We start from the raw sequence: 21439 nt of genomic DNA, 5'->3' as shown, positions 1-21439 counted from the left end.
ACGTTACCCAAATATCTAGTACCTAATATTTCCTGAACGTGCAAAATAAAATTGCTTAAACTTTTTTTTTTATTTATTATTGATTTTTGTGTTTAGGCAAACCGAAAAAAAAAACAAACGTATAAAGATCACCCAAAATTGTGGCTGTATTGGGAAGATCTGCCAATCAGTTAAATTGAATTCTTTGAATAGTTTTTTTTTTATCTGTTGTGTTTTTCTGTCATCTGTGATAATTATAGACAGGGGCGTACACACCATTGGGGCAATGGGGCGGTGCCCCGGGGCCCCCAATACGCCAGGGCCCCGTAAGGAGACAATGCAGACAGAGAAGTCAACTGGTTATAGATACTTGACATGAATCACTTCGGACACAAGAGAGACAAATTTTATTTTTCAGTGAATTGGTAGCCAGCCACATAATATTTCATCTAAAAAAAAGTATTACCTCAGGGGTCCCAAAAAAATAAATTGCTTTTTTGAAAGAAAAATTACATAATATCTTGGGGCCCCAAAAAATAATACTTACATAATTTTACAAATGATAGGTATTTCAGAGGCCCCAAAAAAAAAATAAGTGGGCGTATACGTACTTTTTTATTTGTTCTTATTTTCTATATCAAAGTGGCCCCAAAAATTTAGTCTTGCCCCGGGGCCCCGACAACTCAACGTACGCCCCTGATTATAGAGATGGCCTTCTCAAAAAAAATATCGATATTTTTCGATTCGATATTTTGTTGAATAGAAATATCGCAATATCGATTCATTTTCTAATTAACGCAAGGGTGTAATTTACCGTACATGGACATTCTTACTTATGAGACTTTTTTTGACAGTTGACCAATCAGAGACCGAGGAATTACCTAAATATTTAAACCATAATTTTTTTGAGTCTGCCTTATGGCTGTTTGAGTCGGACCAAAGCAATAAAATGCTTAGCATTTCAATATAATTAATTCAAATTAATAAGATGCAAATTAAGGATATATGTTGAATAGATTCGGAGAGTCCATGCTTCTGCATACGAGCTGGAAAACCGTCTGCACATCTCATTTATACCAAGGATTCAAAAACAAAAATTTTATGTATCCAAATACAATAGAATAAAATTTATTTTATTCTAAAAAAATATGAATGCTTAGCGAAGCAGGTGCGGCCGAGGTTCGCGCTGGTTGTTTCAAAAGAAAAGAAGATAAATGCATTTGTGCAGTTTAATGTCTGCCCTTCTTCTTCTTATTGTGACCACCACCTTTACGGTGTTGTTGACGTGGTCCAGGATTGGCTTCTTGATATACTGGAGTAACTGGAGAGTTTTTGCTCAAATTCTGAGTTTTTGACATATCACTAAAATACAAATAATTTAGCTTAAATTTTTTTTTAAAGGCATGATAAACTCACTATTGATCTGCAGCCCCGGTTGACATTCCCTGTGAGCCTTTTATGATGTCCTTGGCTCTGCGATCCCTCTTCTTACGAAAACCAGTTCGCTCATACTTAGGAAGCCATCTCTCAGGGTCTGGTCCAACCTCAGCATTGTAGTTCTTGGGCAACTTGCCTACTCTCTTCCGATTGGTTTTCTTTTTCTTTTGCACATCTCCTGGTGTATTAGGTGACTGCTCGATTTTAGCGTTAGCTGACTTCTTGGCTGCCTTGGTACTCATGACCCAATTGGCTGCTTCCAAAGCGTCAATTTCAGATGCTGTTGTCAAAGTTTCAAGGGCAGGTAGTTTTTTGCTGACTTCGAGTGCCTTTTTCGGGTTTATCTGGGCATAAGCTATGACTAGCTGAGCAATGACCTTCATATCGTTTGGTTTTAACTTAAGAAGTTCCTCAAGAGAACTTGCAGCTGTATCTGTTGCACCACCTCGTAGATGGAACTCAGCAGCTTGGCGCCACATATCGGACAAATCAGCACTGCTGACCTGAAGTGTTTATTTAAATTAAGACTTTCTGAAAGATTTTCACTTCATATGACTTACGTTATTTTTTTTGTACCAGTCAACAGCGGACTTAAGAAGTGCGGAAGCTGCTTGTTTATTGTCGGTACCTAGATAGAGAGTTACCAAAGCTGAAACCACTCCAGGTTTATATTTTGACTCTCCGAGAGAAAGAAGAACTTCGATTGCTTCTTTGCGATTTCCCTATAAATTTATAATTTTATTTAAGTTTTCAGTGAGAAGTTATTAATACGTGACAAACCTGCAACAACCAAAGCTGAATGATAGCAAACTTGCTTGCTAATGAATTATTTGCATTGCAAGCAGCATATTTGTTTAATATATCCACAGCTTCTTTGTACTTCTTATCCTTAGCGAGCTGACTGCATTTTATAAGGACAGCTTGGAACTCCACATCGGGATTTGATTGAATCAATTTGTTGCACAAAGTTTGACAATCATTAGCGTTAGTGAACAATGCCAATAGGCAGTTATTCAAAGCGATGAGCTTCTTTTGACGTGAAGTCAACTTATGTTCACAAGAATCAGCCATAGCCAAACGAATCTTTTTCTTGGAATCGAACACATTTTGATCCTTATTGATGACTACTGTATTATTGCTTGCCACAGCGACAAGAGCTGGATCTTTAGGTTTGTTTTTCAGGCAATCAGCGTAAATTATGCCTGATTCCTTAGTTTTTCCTTGCATTTGTAGACAATAAGCAATTTGAACCCTGAAAATTGTATTATGTTTTTATTGAAATTGTTTTTTTTTTTCAATATGCAGTTGTTAAAACAAATATTTATAAAAATACACATTTCATGGTTAATTTCTAAACTAAATTATGGTGTTCGGGCTAAACATAAATCATTCTACTAAACAATGCCTCTTGAAGATTGCTTATATTGCCTATAATTTTTTTTTATTATTTAGTAAAGAAAGTTGTGTCACGCACAAAATATAATATCATATTGATATTCAAACCCAGTATGCATTTAAGCATATACTTTTTAATTAATTCGTTTACCATCGATCGCCAACTGTCTAAAACTCGTTGTTTGAATATGATTGAAAGCACCATCAATTAGAATTTAAGGTTATGAATTTGCGTTGAATGCGTTGAGAGCTAGGTGTACGACGGGCATTAATCAATTTTCTTAAAACTAAGTGACACTAAAAGGCTCATCATAAAGTAAATGTTGTTGAAGTTGCACTAAAAAGCAACTAAACATAGCCAAATTATTCCCAGATAAAGACGGTAACGGAGAAGACGCGTCTACTCGCCTTCTCCGTTACCGTCTTTGTCTGAATAATTTAGCTACGATTTATTAGTTGTTTGTGAAAGTTCTAGATTCTAAAATATCAACTTTATCATGGTTGCTTCTTGTTACTTTAGAATTGGCTGAAATAATAACGCACAGGTACAACTTGCGTGCTCGATCGAGAACAACAACATCCATCAAACCCATTGTAATCCCGTGACCACGAAGTTTGAAAGTTCTTCGAAACGTCGCACAGTGTGCAATTTTGCCAATCTAGCGGAACTAAATTCGTGGTTGCAAGTACAACTAATTTTTGCAATGAAAACCAGTTTAATTATGTTGAATATGTATGTATGTATTTCTACAAGTGCTTTATTGATTTTTAAATATATAAATCTAATAAAAAGAGTGATATGTGGCAATCGAGTACATACATATGTACAAAAATATATGGGGAAGAGCCGACATCGAGCAAACGATTTTGGGAGTTGTTTCTCAAAACTATCTATATCTCGAAAACGAAGCGAGATGTCGAATAATTTTATTAAATCTTTTTGTCTTATATTTTTATGAAGTATCTAAAAAAATAATTTACGATTCAAAGAAATGTGATTTACGATTTTTGAAAACATCGAAAATACGTTTTGGCCCTATGAATCTGACCAAAAAAAAAATATTGTGTGGGTGCCGCAGCTATTGACAAAAACCCTTAACGGATTCTGATAAATAGAATATTAAGCGAGGTCCTAAGCACCATTTCATGACAGATACATGCGGATACATTTCTAAAACGCTTGACGAAGTCAGAACAAATAATTGAAATAAATGGCCTGAGGCCTTGAGACAAAATGAAATTTTCATCCATTTTAGGACTTAACAACACATTTTTTTTGTGATTATCTCATAATAGAATATCAAAATATAATACAAAAAAATGTTTGTCCAGCTATTTTTCATATATAACAAAATACGCAACCATTAGTTTCACTCGAAAAAATCAACTGGCTTTAAATAATATTTTTGCTTATTTTAACCTATGTTCATGACCCTGCAGAACGCCGCATGCAGTTTTAATTTTTTTTTTTCTTTGTTAACATTTCATTGTATGAAAATTGCACACTGTGCGCCGAGTCAAAGAAATAATTTTAAATATTTCTTATAAATACGCGGTAAGTTTCGTAAAATTTAATTAAACTTAAAATCTGATTGAAAATTTAAAAAAATACTTGCTGATTTGTAAAACACTAAGCCAAAAAACTCTTTGAAATCTTTTCTTAAGTGTCCGGAACCAGATTTGTTATACAGACATGTATCTGCTTGTTATTATTGAATCTAGAAATCATAAAAATAACCACTTTTGAATTTCTTACCTAATTACATCAATTTCTTCTTTAATCTCATCTTCAGAAGCTCCGTCTTCCTCCAAAGTCTCGCGGCAAAGTTTTTCTGCTACTCTTAATTTCTTTTCGGCTTCGAGAAACTTTCCGCGATTTGCTAAGGCACATGCCCCATTGAAGCACATTTCGTAGGTTTCTTCAGGTAGATTCGGAATTTCCCTTGCCTTTTCAAAAAAAAAAAAGTACGAATTTTATTAGTTTCAGAATAATAATTCATTATTGAACTTACCTCATCCAGAGCTAAATTAGCAGCTACAGCACTCAAGTTGGTTCTTCTTTCATTCTCGTAATCATCAGTGGTATTTTTGATGATTTCCTTGTAAGATTCATAGCATTCTTCAAACCGCTCTAACCTATATAAAACTTGTGTGCGAAGTTCCTTGAGGTTTGCGGAAAGAGGGCCCAAATGCTCACTGCCATCAATGGTCTTGAGCGCCTTTTCAGGTTGATTTAAACGATACTCACAATAAGCTCTTTCAAAGACCAAAGAATTTAATTTATTTTTTTCAATAAATTTATAAGCTTCTTCAAGTTTAGACACTTGGATCAAGCATATGACCTTGCAATGAAGCGCAGTTTGATCATCAGGAGCAATACCAAGAACTGAAATGTTAGGAGAATGGAAATAATACACTATTCCAGTCAAAGACCACATGAAATTACATACTTCTGTTGACTGCCTTCACTGCCTTTTCGAATTCTCCGTTCTGTCCAAATTTATTAACATCGGCATAAGCAGCTTTTATAATGCCTTCTTTTTGATTTCCACTGTCTTTCGACATTATTTTGGTAAAATATTTTAAGATCTATAGATTTAAATTTTTTTCTTTATTCCACTATATTTTTTGCCACACACCAAAGAAAATTTCCTTTTTTTTTTGACACTACGAATTTATGACAACTCATCGATTTGCTGCGTTTACACAAAGATGTGTTCATGTTTTCTTCCCAGATACTTCTGGGTATCTCCGTTCTCTGTGGAGAAAAAAAAATGGAGAGTTTTCCCTTTAAGCAAAACGAGTCCGACTTGCTATTCCCCGCGTTCAACGCATGCGACCTGAACTTAAGATCTAAATTTTCAGAGGCTCTGATTGGTCAGATGTCATAAAAAGTTAGGTGGAATTTAGTTACGTTTTTTGACATTTAGTTACGATTTTCAGATGGAAATTTGTATCTGAAAATTCAAATGGGTATGTTTGTGTTGGTGAAGTTGGTAAACGTACCAAATGTGCTATACACACCCACAGTACACATAAAAAGGTAATATCTTCCGAACTGACATTGGTCGCCAAATTGTCAAAACAAGACAATTTGGCTACCAATGTCAGCTACCGTAATTCGTATTTAATTTATTTATAATTAATTTTTTAATAATTATTTACCATTTTCCGCGAAGAAACGCGAAGAAACACGAAGAAAATTTGTTATTTTTTATTTTACAATTTTTTCAAATGACATTTCATAAATTAAAACAAAATATTAACAAAAAAAAAATGGAGAAAATGTGGTTTGAAAAAAGCTCTCATAGAAAAAAATAATCAAAAATTTGTTTGACATGGTTGCATTGAAATGGGAATGTTTCAGTATATACGCAATGCACTTTTCAGATAAAAGTTTTAAATGGATCCTGATAATACTATGTTTCCACCTACGCTAAATCCGAGATTTAGCTATGTAGATTTAGCATAAATCTCGAGTTTTATACTAAAGCTTGGTACGCTGCTCGCGCTAAATTTTAGCTGAGATAAAATTCCCATACAAGTTATCGATAACTTGTATGGGATCCATTTTATCTCGGCTAAAATTTTTCGATAATTTGTATGGGAGCTAAAATTTAGCGCGAGCAGCGTACCAGGCTTAAAGGCTTAACTACATTGGCTCAAAAAGTGAAAAAGTACAAAAGTTGAAATTTTCAAACGCATTTTTGTATAGTTTCTCGTGATGAAAATTAAAACAAATGATACAGAAAGCTTATTTTTTGGCCTAAAAAACACTTTGTATACTCTTTATCATACAACAATTGCGATAGCCAGAAAAAAATCTTTTCACTTTTGTACTTTTTGAAAAAGTGTGTATGTAGTTAAGCCTTAAATCTCGGATTGAAAGTAGGTGAAAATCTTAGATTTAGGGTAGCTGAACCCAAATCTGTGTTTAAGCAAAGTAGATTTGAAATAAATCTCGAGATTTATTCTAACGGCCATATTATTCACTCTGGATTTAGTTTGGATTAAAGTTAAAATTAACTCCAATTCATTAAATCTGAATTTCATAAATCCAAGGATTTAATTTTTTGTTCATATTATTCACTCAAAAAAAACTTGTGTGATTATTCAATAAATTTTGTATAATTTGCATTTATCTTTATTTTTCCTTCACAAAATACTTTACAAAACAACTGAATACTGTGAAAATGAATTTTACATCTGGATTTATAAAGTTAAACGGACCTCTAGAGAGGAGTTTAAATTTTTTTGGATTTAACGAGATTGGATTTAAAAAATTGGATTTAAGATTGGATTTAAGTAGTGAATATTATGGAATTGGATTTATTTTTGACATTTGACATTGTTTACATCCAGATGTATTTTTTAAACTAGTGAATAATATGGCCGTAAATCTACTTAGCTAAATCTCGGATTTATACTATTGTAATGTTTTATTCCGGGTTCACAATAAAACTTATTTAATTTCCACTTATATTTCCGTTCAAATAAGAACACTTTATTTCAACTCAATTTACTTTTATTATTCGCTCAAACAAACACACTTTTAAATCACTTTATTTACTACTAACAATTCGCAACACTTTATTTCACTTTGTACTGTACTCTTTCACTTTCAAGATTAAACTGTATCCGGTCGGTGTCTACGCTGCCCTTTTATACCGGAATCTCGAGACTCGAGAACGTCCTCGAAGGCTCTCGTCCCTGTCTCTCGAAACTTCCTTTCCAGGAGGGGCACTTCATACTTCCAGTCTAGTGGGATATTTTTAGATGTGTTCAGTGGGATATTTTGGGATGTGTTCAGTGGGATATTTTCTTAATTACTAAAGGTCCGTTCACATTTCTACCTTTGCAGTAGTAGGTAGTGTGTTCAGACTTTTATCTTAAAAGTAGTTCAGTAATTTATCGTTACACTATGTTTCCACCTACGCTAAATACGAGATTTAGCTAAGTAGATTTAGAATAAATTTCGAGATTTATTTTAAATCTACTTCACTTATTTTCAGATTAGCTACCCTTAATCTAAGATTTTCAACTAATTTCAATCCGATATTTAGAATAAAACTCGAGATTTATGCTAAATCTACTTAGCTAAATCTCGGATTTAGCGTATGTGGAAACATAGTATTATACTACGTTTCCACACGGAGAAAAATGAATCTAGTATTTTTCACTCCAAATGACTAGTAAGATAATTAAAGTAAAAAGCCTTAGATTTTTAATAAAATTTATCTTACGTATTGAATTTTTACTGGCTCCGTAAAGTAATTTTTACAAGTAAATTATAGTGAACAAAATATAGTAGCACAAACTTTACCTGTAGCAATATTTTCTTTATGTAAAGTAAAATTTATTTTCAACTATGAAATTGTATCACTTTTTTTACTTTAAAATTCTAGTTAAAAATATTTAAGTGATTTCTGGGTAGATTTTGCAAGTCTTACATTACAGTACAGTGCCCTAGATAAAAAAAAACTCATACTGTCATTAAAAAGTGCGCCATTTTGCAATCCCTTTATTTTTGTATCATACACAGAGAAAAAATAAGGCAGGGATGACTATGCTTCTGGTATATTTAACTTTATTTCTGGTATATTAAACTTTATTCTGATTAAATATACTAGAAGTAAAGTTATCCCTGGCGTTATGTTTTCTCCGTGTAGTTGAGTGCAGAATAATTGAAAAAAGTAAGTGGAAATGTCATTTTCAATTTGTTTTTATAATTTGTAATTGTGTGAAATTTTTTTAATAGTTAAACCATTAACAAAAACAAACAATAATTATTTTCTTTGAAGCCTCCAATGGAAATGATTCTTTGCATGTCGACGAGTCTGAACATGAAATGTTTAATAGAGGAGCACTATTTCATGTACAAGAGGATTTAATCTTTGATTTTCTGGACACGAAGTCTTACACCAGAATTTTAAATAAAGATGCGTTTTTTTTTTCTTTTGGAAATATAGTTTTTTTTTTCAGGACTTACTCTATGTCTTATTTTGAGCATCGTTTTTTCCGCAATTGCAGCTGGCATATTCTTAACAAATTAAGGTAATTTCATATTATTAATGATAGTTTCCTAAAGAAAATTGTAATGCATGAATCTACCAATATTATAATAAAATAAAAGTAATAACAATTATTGAAAAACATAACTGGGTCACACATACTTCCTCCTAAATCGCTTTGAAGAGGAATTGCGCGCAATTTTACCAAAGTTAGATATGTTTTTCAATAATAATTATTATTTTTATTTTATTATAATATTAGTAGATTCATGCATTACAATTTTCTTTAGGAAACTATTATTAATAATATGAAATTGGCTTTATTTACTCATGAATTATTTACCTTCCACACCAGTTCAAGTTACTTTAAAAAGGAGTAGTTTTCAGCCTTACTGTAAGGTAAAATATGTACCTTATTTCTAGTAATTTTTGTTTGAAATTCATATTTACTGTAAAGTAAATCAGAAGCTACGAATTTACTAGAACAGTAAGGTAAATTTGATCTTATTGGGGAGTCATCCCTATATTAACTTTACATTATAGTTAAATGCACCAGAAATAAGGTGGTACATACCTTATTTTTTCTCCGTGCACCTACCCTAAATCCGAGATTTAGCTAAGTAGAACTACCTCTGAACACATCCCAAAATATCCCACTAGACCGGAAGTATGAAGCGCCCCTCCTGGAAAGGAAGTTTCGTGAAGCAAAGACGAGAATCTTCGAAGACATTCTCGAATCTCGAAATTCCGATATAAAAGGGCAGCGTAGACACCGACCGGATACAGTTTAATCTTGAAAGTGAAAGAGTACAGTACAAAGTGAAATAAAGTGTTGCGAATTGTTAGTAGTAAATAAAGTGATTTAAAAGTGTGTTTGTTTGAGCGAATAATAAAAGTAAATTGAGTTGAAATAAAGTGTGTTCTTATTTGAACGGAAATATAAGTGCGGAAATTATATAAGTTTTATTGTGAACCCGGAATAAAACATTACAATAGGTGTGTTTTTTTGTTTATCTATATAGATTTTGTGCAAAAAAACGACATCGGGATTTTTGAAATCCATGCAAACATTTGGCACCACTGTACATATACTTTGGCAGCTGTCTGTCAAAAATGTTGCTTTTGTTTTTTTTTATTTTAACTCCGAAGTGGGAAGGCCATTACATCCATGTTGGATGCAAACAAAAATTTTCATATGGCCATGGCATCCATTTTGGATTCAAAAAAATTGTTTTTTCACAAAAAACCAAAAATGATCTGTATATTCTTAGCTACATTTTAAGACCATGACCATTAACATTAGTTGCGTCGTTCTTGTGTTATAAGCGTTTGAAGGTAGCCATATTGAATTTTTTTCGATTTTTTAAAAATCAAATGTGAAAACTTTTTAATTTTTATTTCTAATTTTTCGAAAAAACTTTGGTAATTTTATAAACTTATCTGTTCAACAATCTTATCAGGATTCATTTAAGACTTTTATCTGAAAAGTGCATTGCGTATATCTCGAGATATTAACATTTCAATGCAACCATCTCAAACAAATTTTTGATTATTTTTTTCTATGAGAGTTTTTTTCAAACCTCGTTTTCTCCGCTTTTTTTTTTTTGTTAATATTTTCAGATATTTTTGTATGAACACAACAAATAAAGTACCTTGGCACTACTGTTTTTATCGAGAGAAAGTAAAATCTGGATAATTATCTGGATTTTTCAAAAATCTATACAGATAAAGTTTTTGTTGTTTTTAACACGTAAATTTTTTTGATTTCAAAAATCTCGATGTCGTTTTTTTGCACAAAATCTATATAGATAAACAAAAAAACACACCTAATATGAACAAAAAATTAAATCCTTGGATTTATAAAATTCAGATTTAAGTGATTGGATTTAAAATTAACTTCAATCCAAACAAAATCCAGAGTGAATAATATGGCCGTTAAGGCTTAACTACATACATCACTTTTTGAAAAAGTACAAAAGTGAAAATATTTTTTTTCTGGCTATCGCAATTGTTTTGTGATAAAGAGTATGGAAATTGTTTTTTAGACCAAAAAATAAGCTTTCTGCATCATTTGTTTTAATTGTTCATCCCAAAAAACTATACAAAAATGCGTTTGAAAATTTTCACTTTTGTACTTTTTCACTTTTTGAGCCAATGTAGTTAAGCCTTTATTCTAAATCTACTTAGCTAACGGGCATATTATTCACTCTGGATTTAGTTTGGATAAAAGTTAATTTTAAATCTAATCGCCCAAATCCGATTTTCATAAATCCAAGGATTTAATTTTTTGTTCTTATTATTCACTCAAAATAAATTATGTGATTGTTGAACAAATTTTGTTAAATTTGGATTTATCTTTATTTTTCCTTCACAAAATACTTGACAAAACAACTTAACACTGTGAAAATGAATTTTACATCTGGATTTGTAAAGTTAAACAGACCTCCAGAGAGCAGTTTAAATTTGTTTGGATTTAACGAGATTGGATTCAAAAAATTGGATTTTAGATTGGATTTAAGTAGTGAATATTATGGAATTGGATTTATTTTTGACATTTGACATTGTTTACATCCAGATGTATTTTTTAAACTAGTGATTAATATGGCCGTAAGATTGTTAAACAAATATAGGGGAAGTGGGGGAGAGACCGCCCACTTAGTGTTTGACTGTCTTAAAAAACAATAAAAAAACATCTTTTAAATAGAATAAAGTTTTTATTCATTAAGTAAAATGTTTTTTGCAGAAACTCTCATTATTATAAAACAAAATAAAAAATACTGAACAAAAGATAATACGTTTTGAAAAACATCAAACAAAAAACCGTCTTGCCCCCACATGGGGGTAAGACCGCCCTATCAAATTTTGTTGGAAGAAAGACCGTTTTTATTGTCTATTTGTAATAAAGCCTAGTATTCAGATCGCGCTAAAATTTATCTTTCATACAAATTTCCTCCAAAGATAAATTTTAGCGAGGATTTTTAGCCAGGTAGTACGCAGTTCACGCGCTAAATTCGAATTCTCATCTACTACTTATGCAAAAAGTCTCTACTCAATTTAGCTCGATAAATTTTGACATTTTTGTGGTTGTTGTTGTTGCTGCAAGGAATAAGAGGCAAAAAAAAACCTTGGAATATATAAAAGAAGAGGAATAAAACAAAATGAGAGCGTAAAAAAGGTATTCTGCAGGTAAAAAATATATGTAATTTAATATTAGGTGTGTTTTTTGTTACAACCGGTCTTAACTAGACAAAAAAAACGCAGTCTGGGCTAAGCAATTTACATGTTAAATACAACAACACCTCAGCCCCTTGGGCTTAGTTGTTTAGCCCGGAGATTTCTCTGGGCTTAACTTTTTGAAGAGTTTTAAATCTGTGCTACCAAACTAATTTTTTCATAAATTAAAACGTGAAAACTCACGTTTGGAAGGACAAAATGTATTAAAATAGTTTTGCTAGCATACATTTTTGTATCTCTTTGTAAAACATACATGAAAAATACAAGAAAATGACGAAAGCGAAAAATATGACAACTCTAAATTTTTGTTGTGTCTGCTGTTTTCGGAACATTCAATATACAGTGCTGCCAAGATTTCAAGTTAAGCTCCGAGGCGTTTTTTTTGTCCAGTTAAGACCGGTGGTAATAAAAAATACACCTATTGAATGTAAGCTGGTATAAGTAAATGAAACTGTGATTCAGCCGTTATTTTTAAATTTAAATTTATCTTGGCTTTTAGCGAACGCGTGTAGAGATAAAAATTGTCGAGATAAAATTTAGTTTAGCGCGATCTGCGTACTGGGCTTAATAATACAATTATGCTATATTTTCATTATTTCTCACTCCAGCACAAGCTTTTTGGTACCATTTGGTACACATTTTGTACATAATCCAACAATACTTTGGATTGGATCAAGAAAACAGTTGCAGATAGAAGGTACAAATACAATTTGCAAAGTCCTCTTTATCAGAATCATCAATTCAGTATTGTTTGGCTCCTGTTGCTTAGATTTTTGGAAGATTTAACGGTTAACTTCTTTTTTCACTTTGTTTAAGCTACCAGAGGTTCCAATTTCGCCCATGGGCGGTCTTGCGCCTCTGTATTAATTTTTTTTTTATTTATCTTTATGACTTCTTCTTTCGCAGAAAATACTTTTTAATATTCACATTCTATTACAAAAAAAGGAAAAGTTAAAAAATTTTAATTATTTCAGTGTCAAAAAAACAATTGACTTTTCACATGATCGATAAAAAATTGATGAAAAATCACAAAATTTACCGTAAAGCCTTAATTACATTAAGCCTGGTACGCTGCTCGCGCTAAATTTTAGCTCCCATACAAATTATCGAAAATTTTAAGCCGAGATAAAATGGATCCCATACAAGTTATCGATAACTTGTATGGGAATTTTATCTCAGCTAAAATTTAGCGCGAGCAGCGTACCAGGCTTTAGGTGTGTTTTTTTATTTATCTATATAGATTTTGTGCAAAAAAACGACATCGGGATTTTTGAAATCCATCTAAATGTTTGGCACCACTGTACATACACTTTGGCAGGCTGTCTGTCAAAAATGTGCCGTGCTCATGTTTTTTTTTTAACTCCGTAGTGGTATGACCATTACATCCATGATGGATTCAAACATTTTTTTCACAAAAAAACCAAAACCAATCGTATGGCCATTGCATCCAACTTGGATTCAAAAAAAAAATTTTTTTTAACATAAAACCAAAAATCATTTGTATATTCTTAGCTTCATTTTAAGACCATGACCATCAACATTAATTGCGTCGTTCTTGTGTTTTAAGCATTTGCGTATATCTCGAAATATTTCCATTTCAATGCAACCATGTCAAATAAATTTCTGATTATTTTTTTCTATGAGAGATGTTTTCAAACCTCATTTTCTCCGCTTTTTTTTTTTTTTGTTAATATTTTCAGATATTTCTGTTTGAACACAACAAGTAAACTACCTTGACACTACTGTTTTTATCGAGAGAAAGTAAAATCTGGATAATTATCTGGATTTTTCAAAGATCTATACAGATAAAGTTTTTGTTGTTTTTATCATGTAAATTGTTTTGATTTCAAAAACCTCGATGTCGTTTTTTTGCACAAAATCTATATAGATAAACAAAAAAACACACCTCCCTTCAAGCAAACAAGTCCGACCTCGGTCTCAATCCGCTCCGCCTCGGGCGGAGATGAGTCCGACTTCGGCTCAGAAACGGGTGCGAAGGCGGATCAAACTAGTATGGAAATTATTATCACCGCGGAGCCGATTTTATATGTATTGGTTTTTTCACCACGATTTTTCCTTCGACTTTGTGTTCATACACAAAAAGTTGCAAGTGTGTGAGTGTAACCCCGCTTTTCTCGGTCGGAGTGTCTTTTCTGAACTCCGTTTTCTTGCTTGAAGCCTTGAAGGGCTATTGGGCTTTTAAGCCAAACGTCATTGTCGAAGAAAAAATAAAAAAAAAAACGGAAACAAAACTTTTGACATTTCAATTCTGAAGCCTAGTACGCTGCTAGCGCTAAATTTTAGCCAAGATAAAATTCCCATACAAGTTATCGATAATTTGTATGGGACACATTTTAGCTCGGCTAAAATTTTTCGATAATTTGTATGGGAGCTAAAATTTAGGTTTAATCTTGAAAGTGAAAGAGTACAGTACAAAGTGAAATAAAGTGTTGCGAATTGTTAGTAGTAAATAAAGTGATTTAAAAGTGTGTTTGTTTGAGCGAATAATAAAAGTAAATTGAGTTGAAATAAAGTGTGTTCTTATTTGAACGGAAATATAAGTGCGGAAATTATATAAGTTTTATTGTGAACCCGGAATAAAACATTACAATAGGTGTGTTTTTTTGTTTATCTATATAGATTTTGTGCAAAAAAACGACATCGGGATTTTTGAAATCCATGCAAACATTTGGCACCACTGTACATATACTTTGGCAGCTGTCTGTCAAAAATGTTGCTTTTGTTTTTTTTTATTTTAACTCCGAAGTGGGAAGGCCATTACATCCATGTTGGATGCAAACAAAAATTTTCATATGGCCATGGCATCCATTTTGGATTCAAAAAAATTGTTTTTTCACAAAAAACCAAAAATGATCTGTATATTCTTAGCTACATTTTAAGACCATGACCATTAACATTAGTTGCGTCGTTCTTGTGTTATAAGCGTTTGAAGGTAGCCATATTGAATTTTTTTCGATTTTTTAAAAATCAAATGTGAAAACTTTTTAATTTTTATTTCTAATTTTTCGAAAAAACTTTGGTAATTTTATAAACTTATCTGTTCAACAATCTTATCAGGATTCATTTAAGACTTTTATCTGAAAAGTGCATTGCGTATATCTCGAGATATTAACATTTCAATGCAACCATCTCAAACAAATTTTTGATTATTTTTTTCTATGAGAGTTTTTTTCAAACCTCGTTTTCTCCGCTTTTTTTTTTTTGTTAATATTTTCAGATATTTTTGTATGAACACAACAAATAAAGTACCTTGGCACTACTGTTTTTATCGAGAGAAAGTAAAATCTGGATAATTATCTGGATTTTTCAAAAATCTATACAGATAAAGTTTTTGTTGTTTTTAACACGTAAATTTTTTTGATTTCAAAAATCTCGATGTCGTTTTTTTGCACAAAATCTATATAGATAAACAAAAAAACACACCTAATATGAACAAAAAATTAAATCCTTGGATTTATAAAATTCAGATTTAAGTGATTGGATTTAAAATTAACTTCAATCCAAACAAAATCCAGAGTGAATAATATGGCCGTTAAGGCTTAACTACATACATCACTTTTTGAAAAAGTACAAAAGTGAAAATATTTTTTTTCTGGCTATCGCAATTGTTTTGTGATAAAGAGTATGGAAATTGTTTTTTAGACCAAAAAATAAGCTTTCTGCATCATTTGTTTTAATTGTTCATCCCAAAAAACTATACAAAAATGCGTTTGAAAATTTTCACTTTTGTACTTTTTCACTTTTTGAGCCAATGTAGTTAAGCCTTTATTCTAAATCTACTTAGCTAACGGGCATATTATTCACTCTGGATTTAGTTTGGATAAAAGTTAATTTTAAATCTAATCGCCCAAATCCGATTTTCATAAATCCAAGGATTTAATTTTTTGTTCTTATTATTCACTCAAAATAAATTATGTGATTGTTGAACAAATTTTGTTAAATTTGGATTTATCTTTATTTTTCCTTCACAAAATACTTGACAAAACAACTTAACACTGTGAAAATGAATTTTACATCTGGATTTGTAAAGTTAAACAGACCTCCAGAGAGCAGTTTAAATTTGTTTGGATTTAACGAGATTGGATTCAAAAAATTGGATTTTAGATTGGATTTAAGTAGTGAATATTATGGAATTGGATTTATTTTTGACATTTGACATTGTTTACATCCAGATGTATTTTTTAAACTAGTGATTAATATGGCCGTAAGATTGTTAAACAAATATAGGGGAAGTGGGGGAGAGACCGCCCACTTAGTGTTTGACTGTCTTAAAAAACAATAAAAAAACATCTTTTAAATAGAATAAAGTTTTTATTCATTAAGTAAAATGTTTTTTGCAGAAACTCTCATTATTATAAAACAAAATAAAAAATACTGAACAAAAGATAATACGTTTTGAAAAACATCAAACAAAAAACCGTCTTGCCCCCACATGGGGGTAAGACCGCCCTATCAAATTTTGTTGGAAGAAAGACCGTTTTTATTGTCTATTTGTAATAAAGCCTAGTATTCAGATCGCGCTAAAATTTATCTTTCATACAAATTTCCTCCAAAGATAAATTTTAGCGAGGATTTTTAGCCAGGTAGTACGCAGTTCACGCGCTAAATTCGAATTCTCATCTACTACTTATGCAAAAAGTCTCTACTCAATTTAGCTCGATAAATTTTGACATTTTTGTGGTTGTTGTTGTTGCTGCAAGGAATAAGAGGCAAAAAAAAACCTTGGAATATATAAAAGAAGAGGAATAAAACAAAATGAGAGCGTAAAAAAGGTATTCTGCAGGTAAAAAATATATGTAATTTAATATTAGGTGTGTTTTTTGTTACAACCGGTCTTAACTAGACAAAAAAAACGCAGTCTGGGCTAAGCAATTTACATGTTAAATACAACAACACCTCAGCCCCTTGGGCTTAGTTGTTTAGCCCGGAGATTTCTCTGGGCTTAACTTTTTGAAGAGTTTTAAATCTGTGCTACCAAACTAATTTTTTCATAAATTAAAACGTGAAAACTCACGTTTGGAAGGACAAAATGTATTAAAATAGTTTTGCTAGCATACATTTTTGTATCTCTTTGTAAAACATACATGAAAAATACAAGAAAATGACGAAAGCGAAAAATATGACAACTCTAAATTTTTGTTGTGTCTGCTGTTTTCGGAACATTCAATATACAGTGCTGCCAAGATTTCAAGTTAAGCTCCGAGGCGTTTTTTTTGTCCAGTTAAGACCGGTGGTAATAAAAAATACACCTATTGAATGTAAGCTGGTATAAGTAAATGAAACTGTGATTCAGCCGTTATTTTTAAATTTAAATTTATCTTGGCTTTTAGCGAACGCGTGTAGAGATAAAAATTGTCGAGATAAAATTTAGTTTAGCGCGATCTGCGTACTGGGCTTAATAATACAATTATGCTATATTTTCATTATTTCTCACTCCAGCACAAGCTTTTTGGTACCATTTGGTACACATTTTGTACATAATCCAACAATACTTTGGATTGGATCAAGAAAACAGTTGCAGATAGAAGGTACAAATACAATTTGCAAAGTCCTCTTTATCAGAATCATCAATTCAGTATTGTTTGGCTCCTGTTGCTTAGATTTTTGGAAGATTTAACGGTTAACTTCTTTTTTCACTTTGTTTAAGCTACCAGAGGTTCCAATTTCGCCCATGGGCGGTCTTGCGCCTCTGTATTAATTTTTTTTTTATTTATCTTTATGACTTCTTCTTTCGCAGAAAATACTTTTTAATATTCACATTCTATTACAAAAAAAGGAAAAGTTAAAAAATTTTAATTATTTCAGTGTCAAAAAAACAATTGACTTTTCACATGATCGATAAAAAATTGATGAAAAATCACAAAATTTACCGTAAAGCCTTAATTACATTAAGCCTGGTACGCTGCTCGCGCTAAATTTTAGCTCCCATACAAATTATCGAAAATTTTAAGCCGAGATAAAATGGATCCCATACAAGTTATCGATAACTTGTATGGGAATTTTATCTCAGCTAAAATTTAGCGCGAGCAGCGTACCAGGCTTTAGGTGTGTTTTTTTATTTATCTATATAGATTTTGTGCAAAAAAACGACATCGGGATTTTTGAAATCCATCTAAATGTTTGGCACCACTGTACATACACTTTGGCAGGCTGTCTGTCAAAAATGTGCCGTGCTCATGTTTTTTTTTTAACTCCGTAGTGGTATGACCATTACATCCATGATGGATTCAAACATTTTTTTCACAAAAAAACCAAAACCAATCGTATGGCCATTGCATCCAACTTGGATTCAAAAAAAAAATTTTTTTTAACATAAAACCAAAAATCATTTGTATATTCTTAGCTTCATTTTAAGACCATGACCATCAACATTAATTGCGTCGTTCTTGTGTTTTAAGCATTTGCGTATATCTCGAAATATTTCCATTTCAATGCAACCATGTCAAATAAATTTCTGATTATTTTTTTCTATGAGAGATGTTTTCAAACCTCATTTTCTCCGCTTTTTTTTTTTTTTGTTAATATTTTCAGATATTTCTGTTTGAACACAACAAGTAAACTACCTTGACACTACTGTTTTTATCGAGAGAAAGTAAAATCTGGATAATTATCTGGATTTTTCAAAGATCTATACAGATAAAGTTTTTGTTGTTTTTATCATGTAAATTGTTTTGATTTCAAAAACCTCGATGTCGTTTTTTTGCACAAAATCTATATAGATAAACAAAAAAACACACCTCCCTTCAAGCAAACAAGTCCGACCTCGGTCTCAATCCGCTCCGCCTCGGGCGGAGATGAGTCCGACTTCGGCTCAGAAACGGGTGCGAAGGCGGATCAAACTAGTATGGAAATTATTATCACCGCGGAGCCGATTTTATATGTATTGGTTTTTTCACCACGATTTTTCCTTCGACTTTGTGTTCATACACAAAAAGTTGCAAGTGTGTGAGTGTAACCCCGCTTTTCTCGGTCGGAGTGTCTTTTCTGAACTCCGTTTTCTTGCTTGAAGCCTTGAAGGGCTATTGGGCTTTTAAGCCAAACGTCATTGTCGAAGAAAAAATAAAAAAAAAAACGGAAACAAAACTTTTGACATTTCAATTCTGAAGCCTAGTACGCTGCTAGCGCTAAATTTTAGCCAAGATAAAATTCCCATACAAGTTATCGATAATTTGTATGGGACACATTTTAGCTCGGCTAAAATTTTTCGATAATTTGTATGGGAGCTAAAATTTAGCGCGAGCAGCGTACCAGGCTTGAGGAAAAGTGCAGTGTATTATGCATGTACGCTTTTGTTTTCCTCAGAATTGCTTTGATTTGATTGGTTGGGTTTTTCTTGTACTTCTTTAATAAACAGTTATTATATAGAGCGGGCGGCCACTGCAGAAACGCTCAACTCATCGAGCTAAAAGAAAATTTCAAATGGGAAGTGAAAGAGGGCTATTAGTAGTTACGAAAACCACAGGTCTTCCCGTTCGCATCCTGGCACGATTGGCGTGGTAAAGTGCATCGTGCATCTCATAGAGTTAAAAGACAATATTGGTGTCAAATTAAAGGTGCTATTGTCAGCTATCAAAATTCAGAGGTCTCCCGGGCGAAAGTCTGGCAGTTTTGTCATGCAGCCCGTTTTAAGGTTAGAAGCGATAAAAGTGAGTTTTTTCATAAAGTCTTGTTTTTTGGTATTTTGGTGGATGAGTTAAGGAGTTTTTTCACTATAAAATAAAAATAAGAGTTATTAGCATTTAAATATGAAACGATGTTTTGGAAAAAGCTTGATAGTTTATTAACAATAACCCAAAGTATATGCAAAACTACGAATAATTCACGAAAAAGTCTCAAATAATACGCTGCGCCCCTTACAACTTACCGAATTAAAAGGCGACTTTAATTTCAAATTAAAGCTAATAATGTCTTTTTTTGAAAACCAGAGGTCTTCCAAGCCAAAAATTGGAAGTTAGGTCACGCGGCTTGCTTTAAGGTTAGGAGCGTTTTTCACTTAAAACGTTCAAGCAGGCTGGGGGGTGAAATGTCAAGATGTGGCTTGGAAGACCTCTGGTTTTCAAAAAAAGACATTATTAGCTTTAATTTGAAATTAAAGTCGCCTTTTAATTCGGTAAGTTGTAAGGGGCGCAGCGTATTATTTGAGACTTTTTCGTGAATTATTCGTAGTTTTGCATATACTTTGGGTTATTGTTAATAAACTATCAAGCTTTTTCCAAAACATCGTTTCATATTTAAATGCTAATAACTCTTATTTTTATTTTATAGTTAAAAAACTCCTTAACTCATCCACCAAAATACCAAAAAACAAGACTTTATGAAAAAACTCACTTTTATCGCTTCTAACCTTAAAACGGGCTGCATGACAAAACTGCCAGACTTTCGCCCGGAAGACCTCTGAAATTTGATAGCTGACAATAGCACCTTTAATTTGACACCAATATTGTCTTTTAACTCTATGAGATGCACGATGCACTTTACCACGCCAATCGTGCCAGGATGCGAACGGGAAGACCTGTGGTTTTCATAACTACTAATAGCCCTCTTTCACTTCCCATTTGAAATTTTCTTTAGCTCGATGAGTTGAGCGTTTCTGCAGTGGCCGCCCGGACTAATAGAAATAGAAAGGAAAAAGACAAAGCCAGATTGCTTAAAAGCCCAATTATAATGTCAAGCCTGGTACGCTGCTCGCGCTAAATTTTAGCTCCCATACAAATTATCGAAAATTTTTAGCCGAGATAAAATGAGTCCCATACAAATTATCGATAACTTGTATGGGAATTTTAAGTCTGTTCACTGACGCTGTGCTGGACTGTTCTAGGCAGAAAAGTACAGCTTTTTGCTGTTCATTGAGATTTTTTCTGTGCTGAACTGTTCTAGTTTCCTGTTCATTGACAAAACTAGAACAGTTTAGAACAGGATTTTCTGTTCTTGGTTTTGAGTAAGATCAGGTTAGAACAGACTCGTGAGAAATGTCAAAAGCAAAGCTGTCATTTTTTTCTTTTTGTTTTGATTTAATTGTGCGAATATTTCTCGGGTGCTCGTGGTTTTTCTAACTAAAAACAATTTTTAATTATATTTTTCGCAGTAAAAACTCAAAAAATAAATAAAACTAACGAGAACAGATAAGCAAAAAATTCATATAATTTACAATTTGTTTTGTTTTTTTTTTTTATTTTGACAACTGACGTTTAAATGACTGTTCTAACTTGTTCTGACGTTTCTCACGAAACTGTGCTGTCCTGTCCTGTTCTGATCTAGAAAAATCCTCGCTGAACAGACTTTTTATCTCGGCTAAAATTTAGCTCGAACAGCGTACCAGTCTTCACCTGAAATTCAGATGATTTTTTGCGTTCAACGTCAAA

The 21439-nt window shown here is 32.3% G+C and overlaps 1 protein-coding gene across 1 annotated transcript; it reads right to left on the bottom strand.

Annotated features, from left to right (window-relative positions):
* Nucleotides 1-1076: 1076 nt before the first annotated feature.
* LOC129913992 (signal recognition particle subunit SRP72) lies at nt 1077-5481 on the bottom strand. The gene is made up of 7 exons (XM_055993007.1): nt 5262-5481; nt 4824-5197; nt 4568-4758; nt 2197-2668; nt 1977-2138; nt 1396-1919; nt 1077-1341 (listed from the first exon to the last, which is right to left on the bottom strand). The coding sequence occupies exons 1-7, from the start codon at nt 5374-5376 to the stop codon at nt 1209-1211; spliced, it is 1971 nt and encodes a 656-aa protein (XP_055848982.1). The 5' UTR covers nt 5377-5481; the 3' UTR covers nt 1077-1208.
* Between the last annotated feature and the right edge of the window lie 15958 nt (nt 5482-21439).

This window comes from Episyrphus balteatus, chromosome 3, assembly GCF_945859705.1.
Source record: "Episyrphus balteatus chromosome 3, idEpiBalt1.1, whole genome shotgun sequence".
Classification (NCBI taxonomy): Eukaryota; Metazoa; Arthropoda; class Insecta; order Diptera; family Syrphidae; genus Episyrphus; species Episyrphus balteatus.
This window is presented reverse-complemented; position numbering and strand designations above follow the sequence as displayed.